This window comes from Lineus longissimus, chromosome 8 (genome assembly GCF_910592395.1).
Source record: "Lineus longissimus chromosome 8, tnLinLong1.2, whole genome shotgun sequence".
Classification (NCBI taxonomy): Eukaryota; Metazoa; Nemertea; class Pilidiophora; order Heteronemertea; family Lineidae; genus Lineus; species Lineus longissimus.
The window spans coordinates 3349-23155 of record NC_088315.1 but is presented as its reverse complement, the minus strand read 5'-3'; the positions used below and the strand labels follow the sequence as shown (position 1 = coordinate 23155).

General features: G+C 41.8%; 2 protein-coding genes across 2 annotated transcripts; both read right to left on the bottom strand.

The window, feature by feature from the left end:
- Positions 1-443: 443 nt before the first annotated feature.
- Positions 444-10420, bottom strand: LOC135492090 (uncharacterized). Its single transcript, XM_064778262.1, has 12 exons — positions 10248-10420; positions 8420-8567; positions 7887-8017; positions 5810-5945; positions 5313-5414; positions 4123-4226; positions 3797-3888; positions 3470-3632; positions 3087-3194; positions 2682-2843; positions 2324-2419; positions 444-1386 (listed from the first exon to the last, which is right to left on the bottom strand). Exons 1-12 carry the CDS (start codon positions 10416-10418, stop codon positions 1282-1284), a joined length of 1518 nt encoding a protein of 505 aa, XP_064634332.1. The 5' UTR covers positions 10419-10420; the 3' UTR covers positions 444-1281.
- An 874-nt stretch (positions 10421-11294) lies between these two features.
- Positions 11295-16452, bottom strand: LOC135492463 (potassium voltage-gated channel subfamily S member 3-like). Its single transcript, XM_064778965.1, has 4 exons — positions 16368-16452; positions 15203-15567; positions 14120-14254; positions 11295-13511 (listed from the first exon to the last, which is right to left on the bottom strand). The coding sequence occupies exons 1-4, from the start codon at positions 16450-16452 to the stop codon at positions 12531-12533; spliced, it is 1566 nt and encodes a 521-aa protein (XP_064635035.1). The 3' UTR covers positions 11295-12530.
- Positions 16453-19807: the final 3355 nt, after the last annotated feature.

Below are 19807 nucleotides of genomic sequence, written 5' to 3'. Positions count from 1 at the left end.
TAATACATCTAGGACTGTGATTAAGCAGACAGTTGCTTGGTCATCGTGTTCCTGATCGGCCATCTAATACATCTAGGACTGTGATTAAGCAGACAGTTGCTTGGTCATCGTGTTCCTGATCGACCATCTAATACATCTAGGACTGTGATTAAGCAGACAGTTGCTTGGTCATCGTGTTCCTGATCGGCCATCTAATACATCTAGGACTGTGATTAAGCAGACAGTTGCTTGGTCATCGTGTTCCTGATCGGCCATCTAATACATCTAGGACTGTGGTACTGCGATTGCGTTCATTTCGACAGCAAATTATGATGGTTTTTGCAGAGTTGTGATCACTGTGTAGTGACAGATTTTATACCTGTTCAATTAAGGAAATATTGTGATATGTGAATAAACCTTTAAACCCAAAATTGTATAGATAATGAATTGAATAAAATAATATATGATTGTCATACATGATGCCTTCTTTTGTAAATATGCAGGACACATTGCTACTGTACGTCACAACTGAACTTCTTTGACGAGGTGTTAAGAGGAGCAGCCATACCGTTCACGGACCCAGCAGCAAGTCCATAGCCGGCAGCCAAATTGGTGAGTGATGACAAGTTGTGCACTTCCACATAATTTCTCAAAAAAATTCTAGGGCACATTGAAACTGATTACGTATTGCCATATAGCAGTGTATGTGAAGCAAAGCAGGCGTGTTGTGTTAGAGTTTGTATAGTTAATGTTCGCCGCGCTGCGTCCAGCACGGAAAAAAACAATTGATGCGTCGAAGCGTCAATCATGATCATCCGAGTACTCCTGTCATCGCGTCGCCATCTATTCATACAAAATGTTTATAATGCATCGCCTCTCATTGGAGTGAAATGTTTCGTGATCAGATACACCGGGATAAGTCATTCTACATTGTATGTAGTCGCATCAATTCTCGTATCATTAATGGTGAACAATCGCAGTGACAGCTGGAGGCTCCGCTACTTGCTGCACTTGCTGCGGCTTTAGATAGCGCAGTTCTCTTTCCACCTGTTCCCTCTGGCTCCTTTCCCACTGCAATGCTTCACGAAGCTGCTCACTTTTCTCTCTTTCGCAATGTAAGGCAACCCTTTCATACTGTAGGGCTCAAAGAACCGCTTCCATATTTATTTATTTCCGCTGTCAATGGCAGCTACATGTCTAGGTGGAAATTTCAAACGTTTCTCCCCAGCCTAAAGTCTGTGCTCCGACCAGAGTACTGGCTGACCATGTTGACATCATCCACTCATGACAAGGACTTCAATGCTAGGCACATTTTACTGTGTACGAGTCACTTGCTGATCCCCCGGCGACTTTTCCCTTTGATTTGAGTTTCTCCCTTAAGAAGGCGACAGCTGCTAACCATCCGTGCTAAAGAAATCGAAAGAAGTATGAATTTTAGCCACGTAAGACATTATTTGTGCTGATTTACAGAACGAGACGAGAAACTATAATCATCGTGAAGTCCAAATGGAAGACAACTGGTGCTTGGAAAGCGCTCAAATTAAGTACTCGACGAGTATTCTCACTTGCAACTTATTCCTGTAGGTCGTTGGCGCATGGTTGAAGCATATCCCATGGGTTGATAATCAATAGCCGTGTTCACACCTAAAGCGTTTTCGGACCGTTTTCCGTGAATCTTTCCCGTTAAATCGCCCCCTCTCCCAACGGTAAAAATGCCCCTGCCCTGTATCGGTTTAACACCATACATATAACCGTTCATACTGGCATCGTTATATAAATAGCGATAAGGGTAGCTGTTCTGACGGGTCAAGGTCATCCCTTCCATGTTGGAATGGAGAATAATGAGAACTAAACGGGCAGGTTCCTCCTTACCCCTTCTAATTGGGCCTCAACGTCCTCATCCCTCCAAACTGTGAGAGCGAGTCTCGTTCGGGCCCCAAGTCAGCCCCCTAGCTCCAGCCATATCTCCAAGGATAAAAAACCAAGGAAAGCAAACAGAAACTCGGAAAATCAATCGCCAAGGTAAATCTGCCTAAGTCCCAAGCTTGACTTAGGCGGTTATTCCATTGACCTTCCTACACACCAGGAGATGAGACATTGAGCTAAGCATTTTAACCACTGGCGACGCTTATGGTAAAGAGCTGACTTGACACGGAAATATGTAAGGCTCCTAAGAATTTTGCGCCTTGGTCCATCCAGATTTGATGGTTGTTCACCTTGACAAGATGCTCCTTGTCATCCATCGTTCACCAGTGAAAAGACATTAAGCCATCGGCTTGTTTCACTTGCCAGTGATTATCCGCACTCTCCCACCCAAGCCAGGGAAAGACGACCAATAACATACCTTGACTAAATACGCCTTGTCCTCCATCTGCATGGCGAAGTCCACAGTCCCAACATAGTCGGTGTAGATACCAATACTCCTATCGCTGTCGCCTGGCTGAAAAGAGACTTTGATACTGAAACAAATTGAGTAGATCAGGCCGATGTCATCTACCTCTGAAGAAGCAAGTGATAATTATAAAGGAATTATGTGCTCGGCCGTGGACCATGCAGCTGACGTATAGTTTAAGGGATCAGTGAAAGGGTCTTTTAAAACGGCCTTTGAAAACAGAGCGCATGTTGTGAAAGGTACTGACGAGCTACAGGGAAAGCTGGTCATCCTCGTTAATTGAGGTCATTCGTTTGATTAGGATTGTTACCTTTGCAAGTAGTTTCTTCATCACAAACATGTTGGTCTCGAGTAATGATGCGAAGAAGCTTCCAACTGACTGAATGTCCATGTGTGGAACGCCCTCTATCATCATCTCACGTAGGGGAACACCCTTCTTCGCCATGAAGGCGAGAAATTCATTGAACGATATCTGTAGAATGGATCATCAAAGAATATCAGCCCACATCTGTTTGATTGTTTTATGTCAGATTTGGACGTGTAACGTTCCGAACCTCATTCTGATCTGGCTCGATCACTCCACTGTTCGGGTGTAATGGTGAGGAAGAAGCAGGTAGACCCTTTGTTTACTTTAACAAGATAATCGTTGTGTTATTCTTCCAAACATGGATGAAATCGGTGAGGAATATTAACCTCAGAAGTACATTGGACCCACCTCATTGTCTGAATTAACGTCAATATCACGGAACAACTGCTCTGGGTCCATCTGTGAGGGATTGACCCCAAACAGAAGCTCCCATTCCTCTGAGCTCACTTGACCTGTCTGCAAGTTATAATGAAATACATTCAACATACAATCATCATGTATTTGCAGATCTTCACCCGAGCTTTATTTGTATTTTGTTGATAGCTACAGCTCCATCTATTAGGGTTAATGACTGCAAATGAGGATAATCTATCACTTGAAGTTAATAGATCTGTTTGAATCATTTTCTTTACACTGTTAAACTCGGAACCTGGAACCTGGAAGTGCCAAATGATGTTCATTCCCTGTTTTCGTTCAATGAGATAGGCCTTTTTGCTGAGACGTGTACTGACCTTGACCTTCTCAATTGCCTGTTTGAACTCTATGAGTGATATCGTGCCGCTCCGGTCAAGGTCACACTTTGATAACAGATCAAGAAAGTTTTTAGCTGCGTCCATAGTTTTGTACCGTCTCAGAAGTTTTTCCATCTTTTTGTCAACTGCCTTCCCATTTCGTCTGAAATCAAGCAACGCTTACATTTTGAGGAATGCACAGGGCGTGACTAGTTAACCAGACAAAGTGTGGTATGTTAACTAGTCCGAATGCCCGTTTGCAGCACTGTCGTTTCCCGAAAGGAAACTTATTACTCCATCCCGGTCAAGTGCTCAACTATAACTTACACTGCTAGGTGAGTCTTTGGTCGTTCCGGCATCTTGTCCCTGTACCTCTTTAGATATACGTCTTCGTCGGTCTCCGATTCGTGAGCATCAAACTGGTAATAAAGTGCAAGCATAATGAAAGTCGTTATGTTATGAGAAACCAGGAGGAGTCGGAGAACACAGTGCGGGCTACTCGTGGTGGCCGCTTTGAAGATTTGTTCACCTTCTCAAAATACAAATTGTTCTACATTCATTCATGTGACATGTTTTTTCTTCGTCTTTGCGATCATTTTATGTTGACTGGCAAGATTTGGTACTGATCCATCTCGAGCCTTGTTGATACTCACCACCAGCAAGCCCAGTGTCTTGTTGTTAATCGTGCCAAACCTCGGCACCTTGCTGCCTATCATATGGAAGAAACTATCCTCTTTGTTCATGCTCAGAAACCAACCTGGATAGGAATATGATAGGTAATCTTGGATGACCAGTGTGTTTTATTATTACAACCCCATGTTTCTCAGGAGAGCCTGGTAACAATCTTGTTACTAGTTTGGGGAGCAGTTAGTAGTCGGGGAGTAATATTAAGTTCGCTTTTGAGTAATCTGAGGGTATCAACCTAGAAATCGCGGCCATGGTCAGTTCTAACATTTCCAATGGATGGCTAATTCTGATTTCTCGTGGTTTATCCCACCCCATTCCTCGATCTGATGTATAATATGGCCTAACGTTAATTATATATCACTCGGTGGATATCTTCCTGGTAGCATCATCTGCAGATAGCATCAGCTTCAACTGTTAGTCAGGCCATAAAAAGTGTTAATTGTATGGAAACCTAATTGGATTATTTACGACATTATTTTTTGAAGAAAGCATTGGGCTTGAACCTCAAGCAGCATACTGTCAAATACGGCAAGTGTGTGACTTTATCACATAAACCACACAGACCACTAACGAATGCGGCTAGTCGGTTATTATTACTTAAATCATCATCCCCTAAATCACTTACCATCAAATGCGGCCAGTGGGTTGTTATTACTTAAACCATCGTCCTCGTAGATCACTTGCCATCAAATGCGGCCAGTGGGTTGTTATTACTTAAACCACCGTCCTCGTAGATCACTTGCCATCAAATGCGGCCAGTGGGTTGTTATTACTTAAACCATCGTCCTCGTAGATCACTTGCCATCAAATGCGGCCAGTGGGTTGTTATTACTTAAACAACCGTCCTCGTAGATCACTTGCCATCAAATGCGGCCAGTGGGTTGTTATTACTTAAACCACCGTCCTCGTAGATCACTTACCATCAAATGCGGCCAGTGGGTAGTTATTACATAAACCATCGTCCTCGTAGATCACTTGCCATCAAATGCGGCCAGTGGGTTGTTATTACTTAAACCACCGTCCTCGTAGATCACTTGCCATCAAATGCGGCCAGTGGGTTGTTATTACTTAAACCATCGTCCTCGTAGATCACTTGCCATCAAATGCGGCCAGTGGGTTGTTATTACTTAAACCACCGTCCTCGTAGATCACTTACCATCAAATGCGGCCAGTGGGTAGTTATTACATAAACCACCGTCCACGTAGACGTGCCGCTCTTGTCTCATATTGTCGTGTCTTATCTGGGGCTTAAACAAAACTGTAGACGAGAAGAAACTAATAGCAATGTTACCTGTGTCATTTATAGATGGAATATCGAACTATCATAGCGTATCATTGTATTTGCTTTATTATTAGACGAAATACACTACGCCTATGTAATACGTTTGATATTGGTAAATTGGCGAACACTCGGTAAGCGTTATCACCAGATTCAGTGTCTCCTATTCTACCATTAGGTTCCTACAACGTTGTGTACGGACGAAGGTTCCTTGCATGCTAACACATAAGATGGAAAGAGTAGATGACGTAGCGTTGTCAGTTGAAACGGTATATAAGATAATGACGAATTGAAAATAACGGTAACAAACAACGATCCACGGTCAAAATGGCAAAGACTGCTGTAAGTGACCCAGATATTGGATGTATTCTTACCCGGTATCGATATGGACATCCTCACTGCAAGAGCTATTGGAAGATCTGGCGTGGTCTTCGGGTGGAAATATTCCTCTGAACAGCTACTCAGATTCGTTACGACAACACAAAGTTCGATACCTCGCATCTTGTACAACTGAAAGGAATGTCGATCAAGGATAATTTAGTATCATCTATAAAATGAGAAGAGAAAACGTCTTTAGAGAGCTGTTGTTGTTGGTCAACCGAAGGGTTGGTGTCACAGCCTTTGGTCGAGAGCTGTTGTTGTTGGTCAACCTAAGGGTTGGTGTCACAGCCTTTGGTCGAGAGCTGTTGTTGTTGGTCAACCGAAGGGTTGGTGTCACAGCCTTTGGTCGAGAGCTGTTGTTGTTGGTCAACCGAAGGGTTGGTGTCACAGCCTTTGGTGGAGAGCTGTTGTTGTTGGTCAACCGAAGGGTTGGTGTCACAGCCTTTGGTCGAGAGCTGTTGTTGTTGGTCAACCGAAGGGTTGGTGTCACAGCCTTTGGTCGAGAGCTGTTGTTGTTGGTCAACCGAAGGGTTGGTGTCACAGCCTTTGGTCGAGAGCTGTTGTTGTTGGTCAACCTAAGGGTTGGTGTCACAGCCTTTGGTCGAGAGCTGTTGTTGTTGGTCAACCGAAGGGTTGGTGTCACAGCCTTTGGTCGAGAGCTGTTGTTGTTGGTCAACCTAAGGGTTGGTGTCACAGCCTTTGGTCGAGAGCTGTTGTTGTTGGTCAACCTAAGGGTTGGTGTCACAGCCTTTGGTCGAGAGCTGTTGTTGTTGGTCAACCTAAGGGTGGTGTCACAGCCTTTGGTCGAGAGCTGTTGTTGTTGGTCAACCTAAGGGTTGGTGTCACAGCCTTTGGTCGAGAGCTGTTGTTGTTGGTCAACCTAAGGGTTGGTGTCACAGCCTTTGGTCTGAGCCTCAGACTTTTGTGGCATTCGTGTGCCACAGACTACACACATCATGTTTCATATCTTATGTACATGTATATCTTTTCAAATAGTTGTTCAGCATTTTTATAATATATCCATTCATACCATCTTGATGCGATGTGTCGAACGGCTAAGAGACTTGTGTGTTTACTGTTCTGAAGGTGTTATTACAAATCAAAAAAGGCTCGTTTACTTTGCTTAGTATTTTCGTTCATACAGCCACTACAGTGAATTTGTTATTTGTGCGTTGTTCACAATAACAGCAGTATATTCTGTTGCAGTTGATGCTACATATTAATTAGGCTAGACTTTTTTTATTCCTTGTTTCGCGGATCCGCCGATGATGATTTTCGGGAAATGAATTTTTTCCCCCCCACCCCAATTTTCGGATCCACTGATCTCAAAATTAATAAAAATGAAAAGAACAAAACAATTATCCGCCCGCCGATGTACAAAACTGATTTGGCACACTACTAGTCCACCTTGAAATGTTCTTAATAATGCTATTTCTGATTTAAAAAATGATACTGGTGAGTAGTGCTGCCCACGTGTGCCATTATTTCCGTGTCACATCAGCTGTGTGGCTTCAAGTGATCATGCTGGTTTATTTATTCCGCCAACACATGGTCTACTGGTGTGATCAGTTGAATCTTCACACTGATTTGACACACTTTAGCACACTCCTATTGTGGTCATCCTGATGGTTCATGTATCACAAACTAGTGAGTCTAGAAAAATAGTTAGTCAATACATTTTTTTTTAAGAAAAAAGTTTTAGTTTTATTTATATTTCCGTCTGATTCTTCAGAAGAGATGTCCATGAAACAAGGAACAAAAAAGGCTGGCCTTAATGTCATCAAACTGTTTTGCATCCCAAATACAAAAATGGCTTGAAAGCACACTGTACATATTAAGTCTGTGTGGCTTTGGAAGGCGTCAAATTCTTGCAGCATGCGCCAATTTGACAAGGCAAGGCTGAATTGGATTGGGGCCTTTATACTGAACAATATACTACATCAAGCGCGACACCCTAACATGCTGCAACTAATAACGAACATATGCAACATTATTGGTAATGTCAGGCAACTACAACTGGATGAACACCCCAAGAATCACGCCAGTACTTCAGGCGTTTATTTCACTTACCCCCTCAAATGTAAGATGTCTGTTGCCTGAAAGATGCTCCACTCTGTCGTATAGATGTTTCATGATTCGGTCGCCATTGTGCCATCCGAAGTATCGGCATATGTTGATTGGCATGACCAACCGACTGGAGTCTGCAGAAAAGCAACACTCAAGAAATAGATAAAAATCTGTAGATACCTTTTGTCATATTTTCTCTCATTGGATGTCCTGGCGTCAATTTTTGTTTTACATCTCTCTTAACAGAGGACGTGGGTATTTCATGTGTCATTTTGTGGTATGGGTTATGGGTTTCTAGGCTTTCCCGGTAGACTTGCGATGCTGGTGATATATTCCTATTAATAGCATACACTTTGTGTATTACATCAATACAACTGTACTCCTAATTAATGACTGTACAAATTGACTTTCATGTCTCGATGTTGTTTTCTGTTTCCAGTCCAATTATAAAACGTAGTCAGTGGGATGACGAGTGCAACGTTTTGCACAGGATGGCTATATAAGATAGATAACGTTGTTGAGCGTTCATGCCTTACCCTGGAGGAGATGCTGGAAGTCATATAGTGCCTCAGCTAGTCCATCAGCTGAGCTGCCTCCCACTGCTAGTATCATAGCAGTTATCGAGCCGACACTGGTCCCGGCGAAACGTTTGAAGTTCTTTAGAAGACCTACATCCTCTAGAGCCTGCATTTATGAAGGAAATGATACTGTTGCGAAACCATACTGGTCTTAGCGAGGATTGACTGGAGCTTTGGCACTTTCTTAAGTCCAAAGTCTCTGCAGGGGATCCACGCAGGACTCAAAGACGTAACACAAACTACGCCTATCTGGATTTACAAACTGGCTAGCTATACATTATAGGTTATGCTAGGAATAAACCTAATTCCCACTTTCCAAAATAGGATATACGGGAGGGATCTGTTTTTTTTCTGGCAGCGTTTATCAGCGAACACATTGGAGCATTCTAAAATGTGGTGTGATGAGAACTGAAAAGACGAATATTGCCATGATTTTTATCAAGAAATTGATTGCGGCAAATTTTTCATGCTACAGATGAAACTTTTTTTCAGAAATCAAGTCAGTTCAAAATTTTTAAAAATTTTCAAAGTCAACAAAGTTTTGGGACTGATGATATTGGTGATGTTGGTTCATTTTGAGCGAAAAAAAAAGTTCAAATATTTTTGTCACTTTTTTTCTGCACAAACTGAAGAAACATCGTCAGCCCCAAAAATTTTGGCTTTGAAAATGTTTCAGAATCAGAAGGATGAAAAAATTTCTGAGTCCATTATTTTTTCTGTTCAGAGTGAAGAAACATCATCAAGTATACGTTAAATGTGCATTCATATGACGGTGATAGCGCCATACTGTCCTAGTGCGCTGTTCTGCGTCGGTTGCACCCGAGGGAATGACCGAGCAAGCAATGCACAAACATCTGAATAAAACATAATGGGGAAAAATGATTAGTATGATCAACAAGTTATAAAGTACGATATGAATTCCCATAACTGTGTTATAATTTCTGGTGATTGGAGTAATTTCAGCCATGGGAATATTTCCGTAAATATGATGATGATCGGACAGAAGTTGTGTTCAATACTGCCACTGGATGCATTACAGTCAGTTATTTTCATTTTCACGGCAGATAATAATATCATCATCTACTTGCCTTCATAACAATTTATCTGTCTCATCAGTGTTTGGAGAAAACGTAAACTCAATCTTCAGCAGATCCTTCCTCTAATGCTCTATCAAGGAGTGTCCGCCTACTCCCAGAGAAACACCCTGCAAGAGTGTAACTTGCAGACCAGGGAGATGAGAAGTGAATGAGCTGTTGCGCGGAGGGTCCCCTTTTTAGCAAGTAACCACAAGTTCTATGGGCAATTAGCAGGTGAGCCAATTCATACATGATGACATCGAAGCAATAATAGTTATTGCTGGTCATCATTAACACCAAGGTCGCGAACGCATTAATGTATGCATTATGTCAAATACACGTATCATGTGAAACTGGGGATGAGTGCCGAGTCGCAGGACGCAACTTTCTACTTCAAAGTATTTCCACCAACGAAGATGCAAATTGAAAACATGCTCAAATCAATAAAACTTGTCTCGACGGTGACTTTAGAAGGTTGCGTCTCTCAACTCAGTGGCATGCTGGTCTGCTTCCTTTCTTGTTGAAGGGCAACTCGCGTGTCAGTCAGCTTTGAGGGTGAATATTCGATTCTAAGTGGTAACAGCATTCAGCCAGTACTAGAAGGTTGACGCTTTAATAACGAAGGTTTTAGCAGCGTAACAGAATTCTCTGAATTTAAGCCAACCAAAATCATATGTATCAATGCATAAATCGACTAATTCATAACTTACCCTGACCGCTCCGCAGTAGGACACCCCTTTTGCTCCACCGCCTTCAAATACCAGATTCTCATATTCCAAAAAGTCTAGTTGACCATTTAAATTTGAAATATCCTCATGACCTTCAAGGATTGAGTTGAATATGTCCGTAGCATGTTCCTCTTTTGAAGCACTCGCTCCCATGGTTTCCCGTCTACACTTCCGCCACATCTGAGGTAGTTAGCTCTACCTCTCGCTTTATTGAAACAACTGGTAACCTGGCAAACGGTGGTATTCTATGACCACACTATGGTATGTTGGTCTATACAGTTATTAAGTTAAAGTCTTTGGCAACGCACTGCAACATCAGCAAGCTTTAATCTATCGTAAGAGTTGTTGATCAATGCGCGCTCTAGTCGAGATGTTGTGAAGTAGCCCTTGCCTTTGGACTGACATCTATCACGGCAGGTTATCACTTATCGCATTCGCCTCAATGCTGCATGTCATCCTTTAAGGCAGGGTTTACAAAGACTAAACGACGAAGATGACCAATTTGACCCTTCTGCATACTGTTGTCCCTATCAGTTTGAAGGCGTAGTACACTATCACAGCCAATCTTTCGGGCTTTCTTTGAACTGTTAAACTGGTGTTATGAGGCAATTCTACATTTTATTTGATATTTTGGTAAAATTTGTAAACTTGAATCAAATCATTTTCATGTATATCTTTACCTCAACTAGCATGGTAATTTTGCAATTATTGATAATTGATAAGGTCAGTTCTGGTCATCCGGTTTTGGGTTAGGATGACTATTCGGACTTACTAGCTGTTTCTTGTGTCACTATGGTGGGGAGGATTACCAGTCGAGACTTACTAGCTGTTGTCCTGTATCACTGTGGACGCGAGGATGTTGTCCTGTGTCACTATGGTGGCAGGATAGCCAGTCGAGGTTACTAACTTGCGTGTCCAGTTAAATGTTTTGATTCAATATCACAAGTTCAGGTTGGACGAAAGGACGGAAACAAGTGATCAAATTTGACTAAAATTTTTATGTATTTCATAAAAAAAGATATACGGCTAAAGAGATATCAAATAAATGCATTAAATACATAGCTAATTTGTTCAAAACGACTGAAATTGATGAATTGGTATATTTTATCCACATCCGAGCAAAGACGCATATTATAACAGGCCACATCCGAGCAAAGACGCATATTATAACAGGCCACATCCGAGCAAAGACGCATATCATAACAGGCCACATCCGAGCAAAGACGCATATTATAACAGGCCACATCCGAGCAAAGACGCATATTATAACAGGCCACATCCGAGCAAAGACGCATATTATAACAGGCCACATCGGCCGAGCAAAGACGCATATTATAACAGGCCAGTTTGGGCGAATGATTGATAATAAGAGCAGATTTTAAAGCTGTTTAGCAACCTTACACAAAAAAATTGAGACCATCAACTTTCATGAGTTGGCCTGACTGGTATCGCGCCAGCCCTGGATCGACCACATGATTGTTCATGTAGGCCTTACTATGTCCAGAAAATTCACTTAAGAGTGCTTATTCATCGGTAAATATTTCATCTCGGCTGACGGCCACCTGATACAGTGTGTATATTTATAGTAGCCGCACATTAAAATAGTCTCCTTCACTAGGTGGCTCAATGATACAAGGTAGATAAAGAACGAGAAAATATCACTTGTACGTGGCCCAAATCAGAATAAAAACTCGAATTGTTGCCATTACGATTGGGGGCAGATTTAGACAAGAGCATGGGTATCGTCATCTATATTCGAAAACTCAATAACTAACTGCTCTGGCTGAATACAATTCCAGTGACCTTGTTCCCCACTACCGTTGTCCAAATGAATTCATCACGTGATGGCATTCTGGCCAATCAGGTTGCCCGTTTTTGTTTATGTTTACTTATTCAGCATACCCAACCGTCATGCATACCTTATTCCAGGACATATGATTAACACTAGCTTACCCGACTAATATCGCACCATTGCTGAAGCTGATGCCACTGTCTCATTTTGCAAAGTCACACACCTTTAGGTAGCGTCCGTACCATCAGATTGATCGCGTGTTATGCTGAATGCCACTCAAGCCACAGGAAGGTTGAGGTTGAGCTTGGGATGAACCCCACCTCGTTTCAAGTGACAGGTTCCGGGCGCTAAATGCTCCGAACTCCTTGAGAGGCGATCCCATAGATAGCATTAATAACCAGTGCCTGCCTGCTTTACTTATTTGCTACAAGGAGTCCCATTCCATCTATAACTGGTGTATTCCTCTGCTTCAGTCAATGGAGTCCTGCTCCATTTGTCTCGGATACCATCATCGAAAAACTGTTGTTGGCGTATTGAGTGTTTTTTCGTACGTTTTCTTTCTGATATACTAAGTTACCATTTTCGACAATAGCGGGTCGGGGGTAGTTAGGATCAGCTCGTTCCTCTTTTCCTAACATCTTGGCCTTGCAGCTTGCCACCAAGTCATAATACTTGGCAAAATTATTTCCCAATATCGGAATGGCCAGTCCTGTTATTATTATTCCACAAATAGCACACATTATGGCAATGACGTATCCAGGCGCAGTTGTCGGATAGTAGTCTCCGTAGCCTACAGTTGTCATCGTCACCAAGCTCCACCAATAGGCGAGCGGCACATTGCTCATTCGACTCCCGCTATGTAACTCCGCGTAATATATCATAGTTGAGAACATCAACATTCCGACCAACAAAAAAGACATTAGAGTCAATAACTCGTAGAATGATCTCCTGAATACGAGCAGCAGGACCTTCAATCCCGCAAAACATCGCGAGAGTTTCATAATGCGGATGACCCTCATCACCTTACAGAGACCCGCGATATATTTGATGTAGGTACAGGCAGGTTTTTTTGAGTTTTCGCACGTATTCTCCACAACCAACATAACGGTGAGTAAAACATTCGTGATAAAGTCGATAATGTTGTAAGGACAAGAAAAAAACGATCTCTTGGACGGGGCAATGAAAAAGCGCAGTAGTAACTCCACGATAAAGAAAGATATCATCGAGATATTGACATAGAAGAAGAATCGTAACGGTCTCCGTGCCTCCTGTGGTTTATCAATAGTGTTGGGACATTCTGATCGTGTGACCGTTGTGACTGGATTAGTGGTCAGAGCCTGACTGGTGTATGAGTTGTTATCTATTGGAATATCTTCCTGGAATATGGAGCACGTCTCTAGTCCTTGTAGCACTATCGACAATACAAGGACAATATTGTATAAAATGGCCCAAATCTGAAAAATAAGGATATTCGCTGTACTGTAATGTAGTATCTAATAACCTTGGATGAGAATATGCAATGTCATGTGCTTCATTTCTTTAGTATCTAAAAACCTGGGATGATAATTTTTCTGCATAAAATCACGTTGTGGTGATCATATCTTTGCAGTACAAGCCACTGAATCAGGGTCAGTAACCCACACCCAATAGCAGTGCCCTTCCCTATCGTAAAAGAAAATGATTTAAAGGTGTTCATTTATGGAGACCAAGGACCTTCAGTATACTAAGAGATAAATGCGGTTCTAGATTATAAAAAACAGAGTGTACAACAATGCTGGATGGAATAAATTTGGCTAGTCTTTGAAGAATGAGTGCTGCTGGACTTATGAATATCAATAATTGGGTATCAGCGTTCTCAACAGAAACAGAACACTCTTCAAAACTGGGCTAGGGTACTCTAAGAACAACAAGTCATGATACAGAATACAGTACCAATGAAAACTGATAGTTGGGGCATTAGTTTTGTTAAAACAAACAGAATACCCACAAAAGCTTGGGTAGAGTACTCTAAATACACTGATAGTTGCGGCATTAGTTTTGTTAAAACAAACAGAATACTCACCAAAGCTGGGGTAGAGTAATTCGAATATTCTAAAAACAACCAGGCCTGCATCTGTAACTTGCGTACTCCCGTTAAGAATGGTAACTGCTTGGAAAACCTATCCGGGTCTTCGTCAATCATTTCTTTCCAAACGACCTGAAGAAGGATAAAACGCAGTTAGAATATAATAAACCTCAGCTACTTGCTAACAAGAGTGCAAGTCGAGTTCAAGGAAATATGCTGCAGTAGGGTGTAGGTAGTCGTGCAGTGATGAACACAACGTGGACTGGTTGAGGAAATCAATAACTTTGCCAGTCGGATATGTTTAATAAGCCGTTCGATAAAACGCCAGCCTTCCTTCGTTGAATTATTTGGTATGCTACACTCTTGAAAGCCATGCGTTGCGTATTGAACTGAACTACGCATTTGTGTATGATAGAATCGAGAATTTTGTTTGAAATGTAAAACACATCAGTTTTGATGAGCTGTTGTGAGTTTGGCTTATATGAGTTATGCTGTTGTTGAGAGCGTAACATCATACCACCATGCAGAAACCCTCAATGCTGTTGTTGAGAGCGTAACATCATACCACCATGCAGAAACCTTCAATCTCTGTGAGTTTTTAAAAGTCTGACTCAGCTGATATGAGTTATGCTGTTGTTGAGAGTGTGACAACATGCCACCATGTAGAAACCCACAATCTCTGGGAGTCGTCACGCGTTAGGCATTAGATACAAACATCACCTTCAGTAAATTTCATTTTAAATAGTAGCGTTGGTGATAACGCCGACTGAGTCACCGGGCTCACACCGATAACTTCAAAGATCTCAATATGGTAGGCAATGGTGGACATCTTGATGAATTCATATATTGAATACATAAGTGTCTAACTTGAAGTGAAATAGAGGTGCTATAATCGAGAGGTCACCACATCAAACCTGTATCAGCCAAGCAATAAAGTGCAAAATTCAAACTTGATAAATCAGTGTTCATTTTATCAGTGTCATTTCTCGTTTCCATTCTGATACACGGGATAATGCCCCGCCAATGATGTGATATTTGGCCAAATACTGAACCCCAGCAACTGAACAACATTGAACTCACGTCTGCAGCCTCTTTCTCCGAACTAGAAGCAGCAACTTTGGACAAACAGCAGGAGGCGATATAGGACTTGGGTATCTGCCAGTAACACATTTCGTGTAAAAATGCTGATGTACAAATCCCGTCTGGCACGTGCAGGGCACCATTCCGCAAACAATCCAATATGGCGGCGAAAACAGTCGGGTTCTTGTCAAACCAATAGGCCCCTTTTATCATTGGATACTGAGTTCTATGCATGTCTATGTCAGCCAGCTTCGTGTTCGGTATCGCTAGCAAGGAGCGTCGCGAAGTCTGGAACTTGGTGCCTCCGATATTGAAAGTCATAACTTCCAGATCCGGTCTGAAAGATTCGATGACGTCACTTCCACCTGAAATATGTGTATGTAACAATGGTGGTGTGCAACAGATAACTATGGTGGTGTGCAACAGATTATGTACTTGATTGCGGCTTGAAAGGGAGTTGAACCTTGTGATAGGCTAGTGTTGTGATAAGGTGGCGCCACACGTACGCTGCGGAGGACGGCGTAAAGAGCCGCATCAAACAGGCCCCCGACACACGACACTTGGTATTGTTCAAGCATGTCAAGATCTTGCCGAGGCCAATTTTTTCGCAGGCACCGTAATCTACACATTTATGGGTTCATAGTAAACCGAGTGTTTTTTGGGACTTTAGGGACTGTAGACATTTTTTCTTTCATCATAGTTGAATTTTTTCTAAAAATTTTTCAAAGACAAAATCTTTTGGGACTGATGATGTTTCTTGAATTTTTGGACTCAAAATTTTTTTTCATCCTTCATAGTTGAAATTTTTTATATCACCCCAAAGTGGAAAACTATTCCACGTTTCCTGGTTCTAGTTCTGGAAGTCAAAAAAAGTTTTGGAACTGATGATATTGGTGATGTTGGTTTATTTTGAACGAAAAAAAAATTTGTGCTTAAAAACATTTTCAACAGTCAGTCAGTTCAAAATTTTGAAAAATTTTCAAAGTCAAAAAAAATTTGGGACTGATGATATTGGTGATGTTGGTTCATTTTGAGCGTAAAAAAAAGTGAAAAAATATTTTTACTTCGATTTTCTTTCGATAAAAAGTTATCAATCATTTAAATGGTGCAATATTAAAATTTTTAAAAGAGTTATGCTTCGCGGGGTTCTTACAAATTGACTTACCGCTGGCCTTTGAGGTCTGCACCAAGTTCTGTCTATAAGCTGCAAATTTGATCGTCTCATGCAACTGTAGGCAGGGCCTTTCCATGCTATACGACTTGAAATTATTGAATAAGATCATTGATCTTAAGTTAATATGTCTTTGTCACGGATAGAATGGGATGTCGTACATATCATACATGCAGATTTGGATCTGCCGTCTTGTTTTACATACTCTTATGCGCCAAGGATCTGAAAGATATAAGCAAATGGAAATACATATGATTGAGGTGAGGCGACGTTTGGTTTCCCGACCCAGTAATGCGTCTTGCTCGTCATCTTAGGGAAAGGTCTACTTGGTCTTTCAACTCAGTAATATCTACGTCAACTGTTACACCTCGTACTTCCAGCTCATCTCTCATCTCCAAACTAACGTGAGTCTGGCGCGCCATCTTAGGGAGAGGTATACTTTGTTTCGCCATATAAGTGTGAAATCAACAGTAATAATCTTTGAAAAGCTTTATTTGGCGCCAGCAAGATACATGTGCACTAATCCATCTATCATCGAATTTTTTCGGTCTACGACGGTGCGTTATTTATTGGTTGGCAATTCTCCTCAGGATCTTGGCCTGATTTGTTTAGGGTTACAGAAATCATGTTAGCAGCAATGAGCTCTATGGAGATCGTGTGCAAGCACAGGAGGGAACACTTCCTAACACAAAGGAGTTGTTGAGTGTCGCCGTCTCATTAAAAATAACCAAGTTTAACATATATAGTGCAAATAATGACATATGTGAATTATTAATAACCAGTTTACCGCTTGCATCCCTTTTGTATTCGCAGGCTTTAAATTGAGAAACATAAGCTACACATCGATTTTTCAAGTATAGACATATGTTTTATTAATTGAAAGAACGAGCCTCACAATGCATGACTCTATTTTGCAGTTCCAAATCGAATATCAGGCGTTATCACAGTCAAGAAATTCACAGGTAAACTACCATAACGGCTACATTCCCAAACCGGTGAAAACAGAACTATTAGGGAGGTTTAGTCATTCGGTCCAGGATCTTATCTGCCGAGAATGTTCCTCGTTTCAGTTCAGCAACCTGGCAACATAGGAACATACAACCCCATTTACCTTTCTCCTCTCACTCCCAATTCACTCTGAGGGAGGCGTATGTCCGCGTACTGCAGTAGTCTTACTCCCAATTCACCCTGATGTGAAGCGTTCTTTCAGTGCCTTTCTTGCTGATGCCTCGCCCACTGCAGTGGTCTTACTCCCAAAACTGCACTCTGAGGGGAAGTGTGCTGTTAAAGCCTTTCTTGCTGATGCCTCGCCCACTGCAGTAGTCTTACTCCCAAAACTGCACTCTGAGGGGAAGTGTGCTGTTAATGCCTTTCTTGCTGATGCCTCGCCCACTGCAGTGGTCTTACTCCCAAAACTGCACTCTGAGGGGAAGTGTGCTGTTAATGCCTTTCTTGCTGATGCCTCGCCCACTGCAGTGGTCTTACTCCCAAAACTGCACTCTGAGGGGAAGTGTGCTGTTAATGCCTTTCTTGCTGATGCCTCGCCCACTGCAGTGGTCTTACTCCCAAAACTGCACTCTGAGGGGAAGTGTGCTGTTAAAGCCTTTCAGTTACATAAAAAAAAGCTACACTACTTACCATATGCCGTCTGCAGACCGGTGCTGTATCTGTGAGAGTTTCTGTGTGCGATTATTTCCTGTCCAACAGATCAGGCCTCGAATTGTTGGTGTTTGGCTGGTTGGTGGTCGCTTAATCTGCTAATTGGTGAAAAAATAGGGGAAACACACACATGTTCCATCAGGGTAAATTAGTCCATCAAATGTCTTACCAAAGCGGCTCCTACTTTACTCGATATGCATTCAATGTATTTACTTGACCAGTCACCATCACATAGTTGAAACGTCACTCTGATGACAATGGCCCAACAAACTTCAAACCATATGCTGTAATTTGAGAATGAGCGACAAACAGCTGCAAACCCTCTAGACCAAACCAGTGCAAGTGAATTTCCAACTTAAGAGAAGCAACAGTCGCTGTTCAATGATTCCAGTTGATAGCTCATTGGAGGGAAATATGGCTACTTTCCTGCTCTGTGCGTAAGGTGTTAGGCCTCTCGACTAAGATTCTGTATACCTGTGGATGTCAGGCTGATGAATATGGACACTGACCTGACGTTGCTGCTTTCCATTTTTATAGCGGCAGTAAGGATAACTAAAATGAAAGCTGCATGCAAAGCACGTAGATTCGAATAACCAGTTGGGTTTTTCCGTTTTAACTAAATTTTTGCCATCGCAGATCATTCTGGCTCCTCTGCACTCAGGTCAAAAATCCCGATACGATTTTAATGAGATTCTCAATTATTATCTTATACAGTATCGATTACCCACCGTTGATAGAGCTTGTTATTTGCTGCTGGTAATGACCTTATTTAATTTAATGTCGAGCTGATGTCATGATGTTGTGATGAGATGATGTTTCTTCATTTTGAATAGAAAAAAAAGTGAAAAAAATATTTGGACTTAGAACTCCTAGCCTGTCAAACCTTGACATTTTCGTTGTACGCTATACTTGAAAATTTCAAAGTACAAGTTTTTTTTGACTTTTTTTTCGCTCAAAATGAACCAACATCATCAATATCATCAGTCCCAAACTTTTTTGACTTTGAAAATTTTTTAAAAGATGTGGAGCTCCCTATCCAGTACATCTCAGCCTTTGAAGAGAACAACCCAATGTCTTTGAGACAACCTGGATAGGGAGTTCCACATCAATTAAATCTCACCCTTTGAAGAGTCGTGTCACTTCTCCTGCAAATGAACTTGGGTGCAAGAACCGAGCAGGATTTGGCATCACTCATGAAGCACTCACAAGCGATGCAGAGAAAAACCTACGACGTTCGCATTGCGGACAATAATATGGCGAAAATGAGTGACCTTGTTTTTAAAATTATGTCGGGTAATGATTTGAACGAGCAAGATTTGGTCGAGGATAATATTTGAATTGGATTGGGTTTTGAAGTTATATGAATGGGTAAAGGTTCACCAGTGCTCCGCAAATAGATACCGTGTCAGGAAATGGGTCCAAACTACTAACCCTCCCTCAATCCCGTCCCAAATACAATCCCCTCGCAAACCCTCAGAAGTTGCAAATCACTCGATCACGTCCCAAATACTAACCTCCTTGAATACCGTCCCAAATACAATCCCGTTCTAAATGCTAAACCCCAAGAACCTGCAAATCGATCAATACCGTCGTAAATGCCAACCCTCCCCCAATACCGTCCAAAATACAATCCCATCCCATATGCTAAACCCTCATCAGTTGCAAATCACTAAATCACGTCCCTAATACTAACCTCCTTGAATCCCGTCCAAAATACAATCCCGTTCTAAATACAATCCCGTTCCAAATACAATCCCGTTCTAAATGCTAAACCC